Below are 20,343 nucleotides of genomic sequence, written 5' to 3'. Positions count from 1 at the left end.
CTCGAAACTTTTTGCTCTTCGCGCCCTCAACAAAAAGTGGTTGAAAAACACTGGCTTAGTTGACAGGACCTGGAGGAGGCCAACTCTGTGTGCTCTTGTAGGTCTCTGGGAAGTATGTGGCAAGAGACGGTCCCGTAAATAGTCTGGCCCTGAGCCATGTAGGGCTTTGTAGGTAATAACCAACACCTTGAATTGTGCCTGGAGAGTAATAGGAAGCCAGTGCAGCTTGCAGGACATAGCTGTTATATGGGTGTACCGAGATACTTGGGTGCTAAACTTAGACAACATAGTTCAAGATTATCCAGGCCTAAATTTTCAAGCCTAGTGGAATAAGGAATTTTATTTTATTGCAAGCAGAGGAGTAGCATACTCTTCTTTTAAAATACTACCAGACCTTCTCTAATGTATTACCAAACATAAAATATAAGAAAGCCTGGGGGAGATGTCTTAATTCCCCCATACCTGGCAATATAGGTGGGTCTTGAGTAACTTGCGAAAGGCAAGGAGGGTGGGGACCATTCTAATCTCCAGAGGGCCGGGGCCGCCACAGAGAAGGCTCTTCCCCTGGGGCCCGCCAAACGACATTGTTTGGTCAATGGGACCCGGAGAAGGCCAACTCTGTGGGACCTTATCAGCCGCTGGGATTCGTGTGGTAGAAGGCGGTTCCGGAGGTACTCTGGTCCAATGCCATGAAGGGCTTTAAAGGTCATTACCAACACTTTGAATTGTGACTGGAAACCGATCGGCAGCCAGTGCAGGCCATGGAGTGTTGTAGAAACATGGGCGAATCTAGGAAGCCCCACGATAGCTCTCGCGGCCGCATTCTGCACGATCTGAAGTTTCCGAACACTTTTCAAAGGTAACCCCATGTAGAGAGCGTTGCAGTAGTCGAACCTCGAGGTGATAAGGGCATGAGCGACTGTGAGCAATGACTCCCTGTCCAAATAGGGCCGCAACTGGTGCACCAGGCGAGCCTGGGCAAACGCCCCCCTCGCCACAGCCGAAAGCTGGTGTTCCAATGTTAGCTGTGGACCGAGGAGGACGCCCAAGTTGCGAACCCTCTCTGAGGGGGTCAATTATTCCCCCCCCCCAGGGTAATGGATGGACAGATGGAATTGTCCTTGGGAGGCAAAACCCACAGCCACTCCGTCTTGTCTGGATTGAGTTTGAGCTTGTTGACACCCATCCAGTCCTCAACAGCCTCCAGGCACATCACTTCCACTGCTTCGTTGACTGGACATGGGGTGGAGATGTACAACTGGGTATCATCCGCATATTGATGATACCTCACCCCATGCCCTTGGATGATCTCACCCAGCGGTTTCATGTAGATATTAAATAGCAGGGGGGAGAGGACCAACCCCTGAGACACCCCACAAGGGAGAAATTTAGAGTTCGACCTCTGACCCCCCCACTAACACCGACTGCGACCGACCGGAGAGGTAGGAGGAGAACCACTGAAGAACAGTGCCTCCCACTCCCAACCCCTCCAGCTGGCACAGAAGGATACCATGGTCGATGGTATCGAAAGCCGCTGAGAGGTCAAGAAGCACCAGGACAGAGGACAAGCCCCTGTCCCGGGTCCGCCAGAGATCATCCATCAACGCGACCAAAGCAATTCCAGGCCTCAGCCAGAGACTCCGCCAGAGACTTCACTGGACAAGTGAATCTGATAGAACCCCAAGCGCCCTCTGAAAACCCTCTGGATCCATCAGGCATCTGGGGCGGAACAACCTAATTGGTTCTGCCTCTCTGCGGGGGAGGATTGGAGCCAGGAAATCAAGCCGCAGTAGAAAATGGTCTGACCATGACAATTAGATCATTACTCAATTGCTCCGAGAGGAATACCATGTCAGGTGTGTGTCCCCCCTCGTGAGTCGGACCCTAAACTACTTGGGTCAGGTCCATGGTTGTCATGGTGGCCATGAACTCCTGTGCCAGTCCAGAGGAACTGCCGAGTGACGGTAGATTGAAGTCCCCCAGGACAATAAGTCCGGGGAACTCCACCGCCAGCCCGGCCACCTCCTCAAGCAGCACAGGCAGGGCTGTTGACACGCAGCTGGGAGGCAGGTACATGAGTAACAAGCCCACCTGAACCCCTAAGTCCAACTTCACAAGGAGGGACTCACAACCCGCAATCTCAGGGGCAACGAGTCCACGCAGGCAAAGGTTCTCCTTAGCTATAATAGCCACTCCTCCCCCCTTCCCTGGGGTCGCGGCTGATGCCATACCTGAAACCCAGCTGGGCATATTTCCGAGAGAGGAACTCCTCCCTCTGGGCCCAGCCAGGTTTCGGTCACACATGCCAGATCGGCCTCCTCATCCAGGATCAAATCCCGGATAAGGAGAGCTTTGTTTAATACTGATCTGGCATTGAGGAGCAGCAGCCTGAGCCCAGGGCCCAGATTACACTTGTCACCAGTACCCCGGGTTGAGCTCACAGGACCGGAACAGGGGATCGCTTTTAGGCAGCGATCCCTTCTTCCTCCAGAACGGCTAGCCCCGTGACTCCCGCCATATCTACCTCTCCCCAGCAAGACCAGAATATTCTGCCCCTCTGTCACTGGTAATTAATTATAACCAGATGTTGACTTTTAAGAAGATTCTTGAATGTAGGCCTTTAGCAATGCATCAGGTTAATTGAACTTTTTTCTGGCCTGGACTTTCATGTCTGACATGTCTGCTTTGAATGTAGAAAAATGGACAGCTTCTAATCTGCTGTTTCATTGGGCTTTTTGCTGACCAATAGGAAAAAAGGCAGAAATAGTCCAAAAATCAGTCCAATATTCTTACCAAAGTTTGTCGGCGGGCTAATATTTCAGGTTCATCCAGCTCCGGGGTCTGAGAACACAAAACCAGAGAATTTAAAAAAAACCTTCCAGTGTTGGAGCATTCACAACGTCTGGAGGCAAGTTGTTCCTCACTGGTTAATTGTTCTAATTGTCAGGAAATTTCTCCTTCGTTCTAAGTTACTTCTCTCCTTGTTTAGTTTCCACCCATTGCTTCTTGTTCTACCCTCAGGTGCTTTGGAGAATAGACCTGACTCCTTCTTCTTTGTGGCAGCCCCTGAGATATTGGAACACTGCTATCATGTCTCCCCTAGTCCTTCTTTTCATCAGGATAGACATTTTATTTGCTTATTAAAATTTGTCAAAGAAAAGCAAGAACAAGAAGAGAATAAAAGTACAATGACAGGGACGATAGGCATGTCAGTGCACTTCTGCATGCTCCCTCTATTAACCATTTATTATTATTATTATTATTATTATTATTATTATTATTATTATTATTATTATTATTTAGTAGATTTGTATGCCATCCCTCTCCAAAGACTCAGAGCGTAGGAAGTATGAAGTAAGTTCCACGGAGGTCTATTTGTGACGTACCCAGTTCCAGCAACCGTTGTTTTATATGTTTTAGCTTCCAGTCCCCTAATCATCTTTGTTGCTCCTCTCTGCACTCTTTCCAGAGTCTCAACTTCTTTTTTACACCCTGGTGACCAAAACTGAATGCAGTATTCCAAGTGTAGCCTTACTAAGGCATTATAAAATGGTATTAACATTTCACATTCAGTTTGAAATTATGGATATAAAGATGAACATGATTAATGAAAATAAAGTGCAGGAACTGATGGGACAATGGGACAGGGTTGGAGGTTATATGGTTAGTAGAATTGGAGACCAAGGTAAATTGGAATCACTCTATAATTTGTAAATATTGTAATGTTCTTCGTTTAAAATTCTATAAACAAGGTACACCCTCATTTTGGTTGAGGGGTTTGAATGTTGTTGGGTGGTGGGAGCATGCATCACTGCACTGTGTGTAGTGTGTATGTGAAAAAACATTTCATGTGATCTTGATTCTATTTCTTTGTTAATGCAGCCTAAAACTGTGTTGGCTTTTTTGGCAGCTGAAGCACACTGCTGGCTCATATTTAAATGATTGTCCACTAGGAGTCCAATATCCCTCTCACGGTTACTACTATTGAGCAAAGAACTACATATACTGTTTTGCATGTGTATATCTTGTGTGTTGTGAGCTACTCAGAGTCATTTGACTCAATTGGGAAGCTATAGAACTATGAATGAATGAATGAATGAATGAATGAATGAATGAATGAATGAATGAATGAATGAATGAATGAATTGATGGGATGGGATGATAACAAGTGACATGAGTTGTCCCTCAGGAGATTAACAGATTAACAGAGTTGGAAGGGGTATTGTAAATCATCTAGTCCAACCCCCACCCAAGCAGGAGACCCTACACAATTTCTGACAGATGGCAGTCCAGTCTCTTCTTGAAAGCCTCCAATGATAAAGCTCACACAACTTCCAAATCAAAATGTTCCATTGGCTGGTGGCTCTCACTGTCAGAAATTTTCTCCTTATTTCTGGTTTTGAATCTCTCCTTGATCAGTTTCCATCCATTATTCCTTGTTTGACCTTTAGGTGTCCTGGTAAATAACTTGACCATTTCCTCTCTGTGGCAGCCTCTCAAATATTGGACCTCTTCTGTCATGTCCATGGCTCTCCTTCTCCCCAAAAATTAAGGTATAGCCACCAGGTACCAAAAGGCATTTCATCATTGCTTTCGCAACTTAAATACAGAGTCATTATAGAATTAGAGAGCTCTTATCACCACCCCACTGACACACACCTAGCACATAGCCTACATCAGGGGTAGGCAAAGTTGGCTCTTCTATGACTTGTGGACTTCAACTCCCAGAATTCCTGAGCCAATCATGCTAGCTCAGGAATTTTGGGGGTTGAAGTCCACAGTCCGCCCCGAGTCTGCGGAGAGGGGCGGCATACAAATCCAATTAATAATAATAATAATAATAATAATAATAATAATAGTAATAGTAATAGTAATAGTAATAGTAATAGTAATAGTAATAATAATGTCATAGAAGAGCCAACTTATCCTACCCTTGGCCTACATTAATGTAAACTGACACCCAAGCCCACCCTTCTACTCACTGCAGCCTGTCGCAAGGCTCTCATAGCTGCTGATTTTACTTCTCCTTTCTGGTACTCTCGATCGATTAAGTGTGCCTGTCCAAGAAAGACACCCATGAAAAAAAGATGAGCAGGAAATCCAGGATGATACAGGTTATACATACATGAAAAGTATAATTGCATTTTATTCTGAACTCACAGTGGTTGTGTTCACACAACATTTTGAGCTCCTAGAAACAACAGCTTGTATATTGTATACAGGTGGCCCTTGGCTTAGTGCAGTTCACTTAGTGACCATTTAAAGTCACTGAAAAAGGGGAGTTATGACTGTTTTTCACAGTTAATGACTTTTGCAGCATCCCCATCAGTAGTGGGTTTCACTTACCGGTTCGGAACTGTGAATGTGTACGCATGCTTTGTTTGCACACAGCACTTCTGTACATGTGCAGATTGTCTATGATGACGCCTGGGTGGGTGGGTGGAGCCTCCGGCCAGTACCACTAATGATTTGCTCAACCTGGGGTAAACTGGTAGCAACCCATCACTGATTCCCCATGCTCATATGATCAAAGTTCTTATATCTGTTCCAAACTATTCCAATAAAATTAGATCAAAAATATTTTGACTCTTTAAATAAAATAATTAAGAAATTTGTATGAGCTGGGGAAAAAGTTAGAATAAGATTAAAATATTTACAAGACAATAAAAAACAAGGTGGATTTGGATTCCCAGACTGGGAACTTAATTATCAGGCATGTGCTTTACAATGGATCAAAGGTTGGATGAAATTACAAAATAAAAAAACGCTTGTGCTCAAGGGATACGACCTACAGGTTGGGTGGCATGCATTCCTTTGTGATCAAAATTCAAATGCTTGGCAACTGCCTCATATTTATGACAGTTGCAGTGTGATTGCTTTTTGTGACCTCAAAGTCAATGGAGAAGCCAAATTCACTTAACAACCGGGTTACTAACTTATCAACTGCAGTGATTCAGTGGACAATGGTGGCAGGAGCAGTCCTAAAATAGGGCATAACTCACTTAACAGATATCTTACTTAACAACAGAAATGTTGGGCTCAATTGTGGTCGTAAGTCAAGGACTATCTGTCCTTGCCCCCACCCCCACCCCAACATTCTAATTTAAGACACAGGGCTGAAACAGTACCTTCTGCAGGTTTATCAGCGTCGAGAGAACATCACCGGTTTTTGCATGAATGGTGTTGTTGGCCATCATGGTTTCTGAAATATTTACCCCACGGATGTTCCGTAGAACAATCTCCTGCTCGTGTTCAACATTGAATTTGAGGGCCCTCACCTCCTCGACTATTCTGTGGAGAGTCAAAAGTCCAAACATCCAATTAACGGGGGGATTATTTACTTTGGCACCAAGTAACGTGGAACACTGAGCAGTGCTTCTACATTGTAAAATACAGTATACTTACAGGTCTATAGTAGACAACCTCATTCATTCATTTGTTCATTCGCTTGCTTGCTTGTTTATTTATTTATTTACTTATTTATCTATTTACTTAATTTACTCATTTATTTATTTGCTTGCTTGCTTATTTATTTATTTATTTACTTATTTACTTACTTACTTACTTACTTACTTACTTACTTACTTACTTACTTACTTACTTACTTACTTACTTACTTACTTATTTAAACTTCGAGGCTGCCCAATCCCAAAGGACTCCGGGTGGCTTACAACAGCATAAATTACAAAAACAATAAAAAGAAGTCAAATATGGAATCTAAACTATAAAACCATTAATTAAAAGCCATAATAAACCAACCTGTCAACATGCATACATGACATTCATACAATATGGCCATGATGGTTATTGATTCATGGCCCCTCCCTGGCCTGGAAGCATAGCCAGGTCTTCATGGCCTTAAGGAAAGCCAGTAGGGTGGGAGCAGTATGGACCTCGGGGGGGCGGCGGAATTGATTCCATAGAGCCGGGGTGGCAACAGAGAAGGCCCTCCCCCGTGGTCCTGCCAACCTGCATTGCTTAGTCCAGTGATTTTCAACCTTTTTTGAACCGCGGCACATTTTTTACATTTATTTATTAGATTTGTATGCCGCCTCTCTCCGAAGACTCGGGGCGGCTAACAACAATAAAGAAGACAATGTAAACAAATCTAATATTAAAAAATAATCTAAAAAACCCCAATTTAAGAGACCAATCATACAAGCAAGCATACCATGTATAAATTCTATAAGCCTAGGGGGAAGGGAAAAATTTCAATTCCCCCATGCCTGACGACAGAGGTGGATTTTAAGGAGCTTGCGAAAGACAAGGAGGGTGGGGGCCGTTCTAATCTCCGGGGGGAGTTGATTCCGGAGGGCTGGGGCCGCCACAGAGAAGGCTCTTCCCCTGGGGCCCGCCAAACGACATTGTTTGGTCAATGGAACCCGGAGAAGGCCAACTCTGTGGGACCTTATCAGCCGCTGGGATTCGTGTGGTAGAAGGCGGTTCCGGAGGTACTCTGGTCCAATGCCATGAAGGGCTTTAAAGGTCATTACCAACACTTTGAATTGTGACTGGAAACCGATCGGCAGCCAGTGCAGGCCATGGAGTGTTGTAGAAACATGGGCGAATCTAGGAAGCCCCACGATAGCTCTCGCGGCCGCATTCTGCACGATCTGAAGTTTCCGAACACTTTTCAAAGGTAACCCCATGTAGAGAGCGTTGCAGTAGTCGAACCTCGAGGTGATAAGGGCATGAGCGACTGTGAGCAATGACTCCCTGTCCAAATAGGGCCGCAACTGGTGCACCAGGCGAGCCTGGGCAAACGCCCTCCTCGCCACAGCCGAAAGCTGGTGTTCCAATGTTAGCTGTGGATAAAGGAGGACGCCCAAGTTGCGAACCCTCTCTGAGGGGGTCAATAATCCCCCCCCCAGGGTAATGGATGGACAGATGGAATTGTCCTTGGAAGGCAAAACCCACAGCCACTCCGTCTTGTCTGGATTGAGTTTGAGCTTGTTGACACCCAACCAGACCCCAACAGCCTCCAGGCACCGGCACATCACTTCCACTGCTTCATTGACTGGACATGGGGTGGAGATGTACAACTGGGTATCATCCGCATATTGATGATACATCACCCCATGCCCTTGGATGATCTCACCCAGCGGTTTCATGTAGATATTAAATAGCAGGGGGGGAAGGACCGACCCCTGAGGCACCCCACAACGGAGAAATCTAGAGGTCGACCTCTAACCCCCCACTAACCCCGACTGCGACTGACTGGAGAGGTAGGAGGAGAACCACTGAAGAACAGTGCCTCCCACTCCCAACCCCTCCAGCCGGCGCAGAAGGATACCATGGTCGATGGTATCGAAAGCCGCTGAGAGGTCAAGAAGCACCAGGACAGAAGACAAGCCCCTGTCCCGGGCCTGCCAGAGATCATCCATCAACGCGACCAAAGCAGTTTCCGTGCTGAAGCCGGGCCTGAATCCAGACTGCTGGGGATCTAGATAATCGGCTTCTTCCAAGAACCGCTGGAGTTGGAGTGGCACCACCTTCTCGACAACTTTCCCCATAAAGGGAAGGTTGGAGACTGGACCGTAGTTATTAAGCACGGCTGGGTCCAGGGAAGGCTTTTTGAGGAGGGGGCGCACAAGTGCCCCCTTATAAGGAGCCGGAAAGAACCGCCTCCCCAAGGAGGCGTTGACAATCTCCTGGACCCATCTCCGTGTCACCTCCCTGCTGGCCGAAACCAGCCAGGAGGGACACGGATCCAGTAAGCAGGTGGCAGAACTCACAGCTCCAATGGCCTTGTCCACTTCATCAGGTGTCACCAGATCAAACTCTTCCCAGACAGGTGGACAAGTATGTGCCCCAGTCACCTCGACTGACTCATTGTCAGTCGACTCTGTTATCAAATTGGAGTCGAAGTCCGCCCGGATCCAAGCGATTTTATCAGCGAAAAATGTGTTAAAATCCTCGGCACTACTCTGCAAGGGCTCCCCAACTCCCCCCTGGTTAAGAAGGGAGCGGGTCACCTTAAACAGAGTGGCCGGGGGGATTCCGCTGATGCAATCAAGGTGGTATGATACGCGCATCTTGCCGCCTTGAGCGCCACTTTGTAAGTCTTAATGTGAGCTCTTACAAGTGTTCGATCGGATTCGGACTTACTCTTCCTCCAACACTTCTCTAGATGTCTCTTCTGGTGTTTCAACTCCCGGAGCGCCTCATTGAACCATGGAGCTCTATGGGGTCTAGCGCCACGGAGAGGTCGCAACAGCGCAATTCGGTCCAGAGCCTCTGCTGCAGCCTTGTTCCAGGCCTCAGCCAGAGACTCTGCCGAGCTGTGGATGAGTGTATCTGGAATAACCCCAAGCGCCTTCTGAAAACCTTCTGGATCCATCAGGCATCTGGGGTGGAACAACCTAATCAGTTCCGCCTCACTGCGGGGAAGGATTGGAGCCAGGAAGTCAAGCCGCAGTAGAAATTGGTCCGACCATGACAAAGGCAATACTTCTAAGCCCCTTAGTCTCAGACCATTACTCAATTGTTCAGAGAGGACTACCATGTCGGGTGCGTGCCCTCCCTCGTGAGTCGGACTCTCTACTACTTGGGTCACGTCCATGGCTGTCATGGTGGCCATGAACTCCTGTGCCAGTCCAGAGGTTTCGCCAAGTGACGGCAAGTTGAAGTCCCCCAAGACAATAAGTCTGGGGAACTCCACTGCCAACCCGGCTACCTCCTCGAGTAGCACAGGCAGGGCCTGTGACATGCAGCTGGGAGGCAGGTATGTGAGAAACAGGCCCACCTGAGCCCCTAAGTCGAACTTCACAAGGAGGGACTCGCAACCCGCAATCTCTGGAGCAATGAGAATACGCAGGCCAAGGCTCTCCCTGGCTATAATAGCCACTCCTCCCCCCCTTCCCTGGGGTCGAGGCTGATGCCATATCTGAAACCCGGCTGGACAAATTTCAGAGAGAGGAACTCCTCCCTCCGGGCCCAGCCAGGTTTCAGTTACACAAGCCAGGTTACACATTTACAAAATCCTGGGGCACACCACCAACCAAAATGACACAAAATGATACTCTTAAGACACCCTCCTCTCTTTTTCCATCCCTGTCTCCTCTCCCCCTTGTGTGTGTGTGTGTATACACACTCTTGAACCATTTCCCAAAACAGATGTGGGCTGGGGTTTATCTCTGTTATTCTTTGGGTCCTTTTTATCATATCCTTTAAATCAAGAGTCACTTATCTCTCTCTTTTGTTTCTCTTTCCTCTCATTTTCTGCCTCAATAATTTTCTCATTTCTCTTTTTTCTCCCCTTTTTTCTCTCATTTCTCTCTCTCCCTTCCTCTCCTTTTCTCTCTCTTTCTCTCTCTCTTGCTTTCTCTCTCTCTCTCTCTTTCTTTCTCTCCCCCCTCTCTTTCTCTCTCTCTCTCTCTTGCTCTCTCTCTCTCTGTGTCTCTCTTTTTTGCTCTCTCTCTTGCTTTCTCTCTCTTTCTCTCTCATGCCAGCAACAGCGGCATTGGGCAGTAGCTGCGGGGTGGCGGCAGGGCGGTCAGCTGCAAGCGGGAGCTCCAGGATGGAGGCACTGGTGGTGGCTGGACGTGTTGCTGGAAGCTATACATGCTGGCACTGCACTGGGCATGGGCACGGGGCTGGCACCTCCATCCTGGCCCAGACAGTGGGCCAGTGCCAGCCCTGCAGCGCTAACATGTATGGCGTCCAGCAACACATCCAGCCACCGCCGGTGCCTCCGCCCTGGAACTCACGCTCACAGCCGTGCCATCGCCCTGCGGCTACTGCCCGATGCTGCTGTTGCCGGCATGGTGTATGCTGTTGCTGACCGCTCGCAGCTGCTGCCCCACGGCTACTGCCCGGTGCTGCTGCCGCCAGCGCCCTCCTGCTCCCACTGCCGGCGCCCATCCGCCAGGCCCCAAAGCTCACCTGCTGCCACCGCCAGGGAAGCTCCATCCAGGCGGGGTGCTGCAGCTGCCGGAAAACCTGGAAGGCGCGAAGAAGGAAGCTCAGCTTCCGGTCTCGAAACTTTTTGCTCTTCGCGCCCTCAACAAAAAGTGGTTGAAAAACACTGGCTTAGTTGACAGGACCTGGAGGAGGCCAACTCTGTGTGCTCTTGTAGGTCTCTGGGAAGTATGTGGCAAGAGACGGTCCCGTAAATAGTCTGGCCCTGAGCCATGTAGGGCTTTGTAGGTAATAACCAACACCTTGAATTGTGCCTGGAGAGTAATAGGAAGCCAGTGCAGCTTGCAGGACATAGCTGTTATATGGGTGTACCGAGATACTTGGGTGCTAAACTTAGACAACATAGTTCAAGATTATCCAGGCCTAAATTTTCAAGCCTAGTGGAATAAGGAATTTTATTTTATTGCAAGCAGAGGAGTAGCATACTCTTCTTTTAAAATACTACCAGACCTTCTCTAATGTATTAATGTCCGAAATACAGTGTGTGTTACAGATAACTGGAGTTTATGGTAAGAAGAACACAATAAGATTGCTCGGTGGAGATCTGGCCTGGATATACACATAGGGAGCTGGCCGTGGTCCTGTTCTCCTTGGAGCAAGCCCAGATGCTTGTTGAACTTTCCTGGGACTCCTTCCTTCACCCACTAGATAAGAGAGGATCCATTCCCACTCATGCTGGCAGAGGAGGCACGTCGTGGGTCCTGCCAGCCCAATTATTCTAGCTGGTGGGGTCCAGGAAGAGGGCCTTCCCTGCTGTTGCTCCTGCCCAGTATTGGTTTGCTAGCCAGTACGGGCCACACTACGTACCGGTAGCGAAAATGGAGTTGCGTGCACAGCTCCACATCGCTGGCATGCACACACATGCACCCCAGAGATTTCGGCAATTTTTTACTTCTGTGCAGGTGCAGGAAGCAAAAAAAACCCATCAAAATCTCTCACGCACACACATCCTCTGATGGGATTTTGCTTCCTGCGCATGCGCAGAAGCAAAATCTCACTGGGGTGCATGCATGCGCACGCATCATTCCGGTAGTGGCGGCAAGTAGCAAGCCCCACCGGCTCCTGCCCTATGGAACTTCTTGCACCCACCACCTCCATGTGAGGTTGGCCCCCAAACTTCCTTTCCTTTCAGATATGACACTGCAGTTGGCTTGCGGACCCAATGGGGAACAGCATGGTAGAGGTGGTTGATCCTGCCCTCTGCAGGTAGTCCTCAACATTTCTGTCGGCAAGTGAGACATTGGTTAAATGAGTTTTGCCCCATTTTTACAACTTTTCTACCCCCAGTCATTGAGTGAATCATTGCAGTTGATAAGTTAGTAACCAGGGCATTAAATGATTCTGGCTTCCCCATTGACTTTGCTTGTGAGGTAGTTGCAAAAGGGGAACCCATGACCTTGGGACATTGTGTAACCATCCCAAGTATGAACCAATTGCCAAGCCTCTGAATTTTGATCCAATGATCCTGGGGATGGGGCAAAGGTTGTAACTGAAAAATGGTCATAAGTCGCATGTTCCAGTGCTGTTGTAACTTTGAACCAGTGATAGCTCCTATGGATATGGTCAGGTAGGCAGAACCAGTAGAAAAAATGGCTGACACACACATGCACATTGGAGCTGAGCTAGGGCAATGGCTCTCATGCCAGCAGATATGGCTCTGCGTGCCACCTGTGGCATCCATGCCATAGGTTCACTATCACTGTACTAGGCAAAGAGGGAGGGAGGGAGGGAGGGAGGGAGGGAAGGAAGGAAGGAAGGAAGGAAGGAAGGAAGGAAGGAAGGAAGGAAGGAAGGAAGGACATTACGTGCCCAGTACAATTATATAATTTGGAAGTTACTATTTTTTTCCAATTCATATCCCAACTTCCTGTCCAGAACGCTAATGACGGCTAATGGTAAAAATATTAAATAAAATCAAATGTCAAATCTGGATTAATACATAAACTAAACACCATGTTGTGATTAACTAAATATACTGCTCAAAAAAATAAAGGGAACACTCAAAGAACACATCCTAGATCTGAATGGATGAAATATTCTCATTGAATACTTCATTCTGTACAAAGTTGAATGTGCACAGCAACGGGTGAAATTGATTGTCAATCAGTGTTGCTTCCTAAGTGGACAGTTTGATTTCACAGAAGTTTGATTTACGTGGAGTTATATTGCGTTGTTTAAGTGTTCCCTTTATTTTTTTGAGCAGTGTATAATTACTTCATTCACAGGTCATGATATGTCAAGTTCCACCCAGATCTCAATGTAGCAATCAAATTGTGGTACGATTAAGCTGTAGGTACTGTAACTTGCCGACTAGTGACATTAGATGAGCCTCCGGTCTAAGGTGGAAAAAGCAGAGGAATGGTAGGGCTTACTGGTCCAGTTGATTCCTGATCATCTGATATTCCTGTAAGTTCTCGTGGATGGCTTCCAGGACGAGGCAGAGATCTTCACAAGTCCCCTCATTCAAGCTGGCCAAATTGCCAAGGCTGAGCAACTCCTGGTGATGGAGCATTGGTGTCACCTGCATGACTTCCTTTACATGCACTGCTTCTGACTGGGCTGTGTTGAAGTCATCATCATTGCCGTCCTGCTCAAAGGTTCAGATGGTTAGGCAGCCCCCTCGACTCAACCATAGAAACATAGAAGACTGACAGCATAAAAAGAACTCATGGTCCATCTAATCTTCCCTTGTACTGTTTCCCGTATTTTATCTTAGGATGGATATATGTTTATCCCAGGCATGTTTAAATTCAGTTACTGTGGATTTACCAACCACATCTGCTGGAAGTTTGTTCCAAGCATCTACTACTCTTTCAGTAAAATAATTTCTCACATTGCTTCTGATCTTTCCCCCAACTGACCTCAGATTGTGCCCCCTTGTTCTTGTGTACACCTCCCTTCTGAACCTTGACATTCCAAACTCACTTCAAATCCAGTGAGGCCGGCAAGGGAAGTGAAAGTCGTTTTCAACTGCTTCTCCTCTTGATACGCAGCCATAGATTGCTCCAAGTTGGTTGTCACTACAGCCACTAGCAGATTTGCAAAGATGAAGGCCCCAAAGGTAATGAAAATAAAGAAGTAGAGGGCCCCACCTATCTCCAAGGCCAGGCCTTCTGTTCTGCAAAGGAAAGACGACATGCAGTTATTAAAGGAGCCGTTGGGAAATATGGTTCTGAGTCACACTTGTTTGCCCCCCCCACCTCGAGGTTCAGGACCAGCCTTATTTTTATAGACAGGGACATGACCAGTAATGGGATCCTACGGGTACAGTCAGGTACGCAGAACTGGTAGAAATTTTTTTGCCAAGTACACAGAACCAGAAGAAAAATTTTGATTTCCCCCCCCTTTTTTTCCCTTCTGGGCTCTGGGTATGTTTTTCCTATTGCAGTAAATGAGGTTGAATGTGTATAATTTTAGAAGAGCTGTGTGTTTGTGTACATACACATACAGTTTATAGACTGGATAATATATACTTTTGTGTGCCTGTGTGTAATATGTGTGTACACATATGGCATGTATACATAAAATAAAACAGAATATTTTGCATGTTCAGTAATAGTAAGGGAAATTGTATCTCTTTGAGGCAAGGAGAGGCCAGGCACCCTAATTGTAACCGAAACCCTTGACGTGAATGACGTTAAGTTGACCACCTTTAAGCCAGTTACATGACATTTAAGCCAACCCTGGTCACATGATCATCAAGCCACTGCCACCTGGTCACATGGCGGTCAAGCCACCCCCACAAAATAAGCCACTTCCACAGTGGGAGCAATCCAAAATGATAAATAGTACTGGTCATCATTTCCAAATCCTTTCAAAAATATTAATGAAAAGGGGTTTGTTTGTTTTGTCATGTCAAAAGATTTTTGCAGCCCTTCACTGGAGGTGGCCCAGTGGTGGGTTTTAATTTTTTTACTACCGGTTCTATGGGCATGGCTTGGTGGGCGTGGCAGAGGGAGGATACTGCAAAATCTACATTTCTTCCAATCAGCTGGGACTCGGGAGGCAGAAAATAGATGAGGGCGGGGCCAGTCAGAGGTGATATTTACTGGTTCTCCAAATTACAAAAAAGTTCTTCTACTGGTTCTCCAGAACTGGTCAGAACCTGCTGAAACACACCTCTGACTGGTGACCAAGAAATAAGGCAGGATGGGAGAGAGTAATTATGGCCACAACGACCCTCCTTTCTATTGGAGAAGAAAGTTACATTTGATTCCTTCAGGCTAAATAGATTGCCTGAGTTTTCCAAAGCTTCTTAAATTGGCTGTTTTAATTTAAAACCCTTAAATTAAAATCTATCACTACGATACCAACAAACAAAGTTGAGAGCCTAGAAAGACGGCAGAGAAGAGCAACAAAGATGATAAGAGGCCTGGAGGCTAAATACGTTGGCAAACGATGAAGGGAACTAAATATATCTTGTCTAACAAAGACAAGGAATAGAATAGAGTAGAATAGAATAACAAAGTTGGAAGGGAGCTTGGAGGTCTTCCAATCCAACCCCCTGCTTAGGCAGGAAACCCTACACCACTTCAGATAAATAGTTATCCAACATCATCTGGATGGGTGTGGCCAGCCCAACGTCACTCATGTCAGGGGCACCTGTGGTGCATGGGTGGGTTGTGACTTACCTCACTCCCAGTTTGCTTCTTCCTGCATAGCACAGATGGCTGTACACAGTGCTGAAACTTGGCTTTCTGCACATGCTCAGAAGGAAAATAAAAAATTTAAAAACCCGCCCAAAACAAATGCACGGTCAGTGCCAAAAACTCAGGTTCTGTGCATGCTGTTAAGAAGAAAAACTAAAAAATCCCCCCCAAAATTGGAAAATATTCAAAAATATTTGGGGGGAAAATGGCAGCCACCAGACCTGCACTGGGCCAGTGACATCACCAGCAGGCTGCTACTGGTGCGCCCACACTGTGCCATACCAGTAGAAACCCACCACTGTTGTGGTGGCCCGACTCTCTGCCAGTGAAAACAGACTTCCATTTCCAGCTGTGATGGGCTCCTGGAACTCTCTGCCAGTGAAAATGGAGCTTGCAGGAGCCGCACACAACCCTCCTGAGCTCTGTTTATGGCTGTGACAGCCTCCTGCAACCTCCTGCCAGAGAAAACAGAGCACACAAGGGCCGTGCGTGGCCTTCCGAAGCTCTGTTTTTGCTGGCAGAGGCACTGTGGGCTGATCCTTTGCTGTTTCCACAGCAGCCCCATGGGCCAGATTTACAGGATGCGTTTCAAAAGTAATGCAATTGTTTTTTTAAAAAGTAATTTATTGAACAGATTTGCACAAATACTTAAAATTCTTCAAAGTACTGTCCTTGGGCCTCTACGCATTTATTCCAGTGACTCTGCCATGATCAGTACGCGCCCTGGAAGGCGTCATCAGGGACCTCTCGCAAGGTCTTCGTCACGGCTGATTGGATCTCTTCTATGGACGAAAAACACACCTTGCCACAATGCGCTACGAGTCTGCGAGTTCCTGGCGAAACACCAGGTGCCAATGCTGCCCCCCCCAATAGTTCTGACCTCGCCCCAGCAGACTTCTTTTTGTTCCCCGCCCTGAAAGGAACCCGTTTTTCATCCATAGAAGAGATCCAATCAGCCGTAACGAAGACCTTGCGAGAGATCCCTGAAGACGCCTTCCAGGGCACATACCGGTCATGGCAGTGTTGCTGGAAAAAAGGTGTAGAGGTCCAAGGACAGTACTTTGAAGAATTTTAAGTGTTTGTGCAAATCTGTTCAATCAATTACTTTAAAAAAAATAATTGCATTACTTTTGGAATGCACCCTGTAAGCACCACGCAAGGCAGATGTGGCCCATGAGCCTTGAGTTTGACATCCCTAATGTAGAGTCTTTTGCTTGAGCAGGGAGTTAGACGAGAAGATCTCTAAGGTTCCTTCCAAACCTATTATTCTAAATCCAGTCTAACCTTTCCAAGTACTGCACAGCAGCTGCAAAGGGTAGCCATGTGATCCAGAAAAAGTTGGGTTAAAGTGCTGTAGAAGTAGCTGTGTGAAAATTTGTTTCATATACTAATCTTGGCTAAATGTAATCTTAGGTAAGGGCATGCTAAGCCAGCCATGAACACTGAAGTCCTTTGGGGCAGTTTTATGTTTCAAGGGCTACTTGAGTCATGCTTAACTTTGCTTTTACTTAGCCACTTTATCCTTGCATTCATCTGGTTAGCATTGATATCTGAAGTGATGATTTCAAGAAATGCTTACATTTCATTTGATCGTTCAACATAAAGATCTATTTTGTAATTCATTTCTCCAACCAGTAGCTGGTTATCTAAGTAGGTACCATGCTTCCCAAAAATAAGACCCTGTCTTATATTTTTTTGAACCCTGAAATAAGCGCATGGCCTTATTGCCACGTACTCAAAAGCTCCAATTGGACTTATTATCAGAGGATGTGCTATTTTGGGGGAAACAGGGTATGTATAATTACAGAGCCCCCATTGTGTCATTAATGGCCTCCACAAAGAGTGGCATAACATCAAGGCTGGTCACACAATGCCACAACTTATGACTGCAACAATTTATGACCAGACCAATTACACGCATAAGAATGAGGACCACCTGTAATGTGCCAAAATATGATGATCATGATCATGATTATGATGATGAAAGAAAGGGAAGGAGGGAGGGGGGAGGGAGGGAAGGAGGGAGGGAAGGAGGTAGAGAGGATAAAATAGGTAGGTAGGTAGAGACATATAGAGAGAAATGATAGACAGACAGGCAGGGCCAGGTTATAGGTAGGTAGACACATAGATGGACAAACAGACAGGCAGGGAGATGATAGATGGATAGATAGATGGATGTAGAAAAAGATTTTACTCACTCAAAGTCATTGTAAATATTAATCCATCCATCCTGGGTGATGCAGATGAAAAGTGAATACAAGGCCGTTCCCAGGTTCCCAAAATGTCGTGGAACAAGCGTGCCAAAGAGAGTCACTCCAAACACAGAGAACACCTGCAAATATCCACAGTGAGAATGGTGCAAAAATATCCGTTTTCTGGGACACAGCTTCCCCCTTGAATTTGAAAATCACAAGAGAGTATTGTAGACCAGCGGTCCCCAATCTTTTCAGGGGAGATGACAGGGGAGAGGGGAACTGGGTCGCAGGAGCGGTGGGCTGTTGCACACATACAACTCAGTTTGTAAATAGGCCATAGCCCAGTAGCAGGGACTATCTGAAATAGCCTTATAATTCCTCAGACTGTTTTCCATCCTACGAGTCTCATTTGCTAATGGAAAAATTAAAGAACTCTTCCCCCTCCCTCTTTGATACCTACTGTCAAGTAAAAAGAATCCAGGCCATATATTAACTTGTTTAATTAACTACATGAAATAATTCTGAAGATTTATTGTTCAAGTCTATAGACAAGAACCTAGTCAGCTCAAGTTGAATACTAAAGGGTCGCCAGATAAGGGTCGAACAACACTCAAAATAGAATTGGATTTAAGATTGCTTGTGGGAACATAACGACTCTAGGCTGATGACACATTTAACTCTGCCCCTCAACTCTATAGACCCATGATGGCTGTTGTGTCCTGGCAACAGCAAGGTAGCGTGCCATTGGCTGTTCTGGGGACGGGAGAGCCTGCTCTCTGGATTGGCTGCCGCTCCTGACAGCTTCCTATAAAAGAGGTATCAGGAGTGCAGCTTGCCAGACAGTTCTAGTTCTCTTCAGCCGTTACATTGTCCTTGCTTGTTAGGTTGCACGCTCTTCTTGCCTTCTACCAGAGGTTCCTTGGAGGCTGTCGTGGGCAGACGCGCGCTCATCAGTCGCATGTGTGCCCGTCGGCATGAGATTTGGCTTCTGTGAATGCGCATTAAGCCAGATCTCACATGAGGAGGTGCGCAAGAGCGAGATTTCGGCTATTTCTTTCTGCATGTGTAGAAGCAAAAGAATGGCAAAAATAGCCGAAATCTCACTCTTGTGCACGTCCTCAGGCGAGATGTGGCTCTCTGTGCATGCGCATCAAGCCAGATCTCACGTGAGGACGTGCACAAGAGCGAGATTCTGGCTATTTCTTTCTGTATGTGTAGAAGCAAAAGAATGGCAAAAATAGCTGAAATCTCGCTCTTGCGCACATCCTCAGGCAAAGATGTGGCTTTCTGTGCATGCGCAGAAGCCAAATCTTGCACAGGGAGGTGCGTCAGGGGCACGCAGCTGCACACATCTCCAGGATTTTACTACCGGAGCTGTGCACCTGGGATCACCGGCTGCTGCCCGCCACTGGTTCCCTGTGCATGCGCATGGAGTGGAAGGAGTGTAGGGGTCACACAGGCCTGTGCAGGTGGAGGGAGCAGGGAAGCCACATGCACAGGCATGGGGCTGGAGGCTGCAGCGGGGGCATGTGCGCATTGCATTATGGGCACTGGCACGTTTGTGTGCGTGCTGGCACGAGTGCGCACTTTTGGCACACGGCCACAAAAAGGTTAGCCATCACTGCTACAGTCTATTGTATACAATTATTAGCTTTTTAATCTTTGTATGCTTTGCAGAGTCACTGTTGGGGAATAAGGGCATATAATGATTTAAATCAATAAATAAATCTTCTGATTGATTCCAGTTTTCTCCCATCAAGTCCTTTTCAAACCCTTAAAAAAAATTTAAAAAAATGTGGGAAATAAATAAACTCATGAAGTTGAAGGAAATGGAATCAATAAAATCTTGGTTCACAATAATAATAGAAAGTAACAGAGTTGGAAGGGATCTTCGAAGTCTTCTAATACAGACCCTGCTCAGGCCAGAAAACCCTAGACCAGCGATGGAGAATCTTTTCTTGCCCGGGTGCCAAAAGGAGGCTTTTCTGCAGCCTGGGGAGGGTGAAAAAGAGCCCAACGGGCCTACCAGAAGTTCATTTGCGAAGTTCCGGTAGGCCCATAGTGCTGTGTCTGCATAGCAATAGCCGGCTGTCAGATTCGAGCTCGCGTATCCCTCTCCAGGGTCCTGATTGGCCGCATAAGCATAGTTACTGTTAAAGCGGGAACCTTCCTTTGTATGTGATTGGTAGTTGCCTCAGAAGGCGTCCTGTATATAAGTCTGTGTACTCTTGTTTATTTTCTTAAGCCTGTACCTGCCCTGTTGGCACGTTCTGATTAAACTCACATGTTCTGGTAAAAGGCCTCAGTTATTATACTGGCGACGAGATTTCAGCCCTGCATTTCCATCTCGCATCTGTGTCTGCAGTAAGTGACAATGTCTGTACAGCTTACTTTTCCCCCTTTCAACCCACAAGGGGAGACCTGGGATTCCTACGTTGCCCGCTTCGACTGCTTTCTAATTTCCAATGGGTATACCGAGATTTCTGGGGACCGGAAAAGATCTTATTTTCTCGGTTTCTGCGGCCCCGAAATGTTCGAGACAGCCAGAGCTTTATTCGCTCCCGTCTCTATCCACGATG

At 46.7% G+C, this 20,343-nt stretch overlaps 1 protein-coding gene across 1 annotated transcript in view; it reads right to left on the bottom strand.

Moving 5' to 3' along the window:
• The window catches only part of CATSPER4 (cation channel sperm associated 4), a gene marked incomplete at its 3' end in the record, with an annotated part of 64,152 nt that overhangs the window by 25,319 nt on the left and 18,490 nt on the right, over window positions 1-20,343 (bottom strand). The window contains exons 7-12 of the mRNA XM_070764652.1: window positions 17,768-17,901; window positions 13,846-14,038; window positions 13,293-13,507; window positions 6,129-6,291; window positions 4,983-5,057; window positions 2,794-2,832 (exon numbers count right to left, since the gene is read on the bottom strand). Coding sequence (XP_070620753.1) covers window positions 2,794-2,832; window positions 4,983-5,057; window positions 6,129-6,291; window positions 13,293-13,507; window positions 13,846-14,038; window positions 17,768-17,901 — 819 coding nt within the window. The remainder of the gene's footprint in view (window positions 1-2,793; window positions 2,833-4,982; window positions 5,058-6,128; window positions 6,292-13,292; window positions 13,508-13,845; window positions 14,039-17,767; window positions 17,902-20,343) is intronic.

This window comes from Erythrolamprus reginae, chromosome 11 (genome assembly GCF_031021105.1).
Source record: "Erythrolamprus reginae isolate rEryReg1 chromosome 11, rEryReg1.hap1, whole genome shotgun sequence".
Lineage (NCBI taxonomy): Eukaryota > Metazoa > Chordata > Lepidosauria > Squamata > Dipsadidae > Erythrolamprus > Erythrolamprus reginae.
Note: the sequence above shows the minus strand (reverse complement) of the source record. Positions and strands in the feature narration are given on the sequence as shown.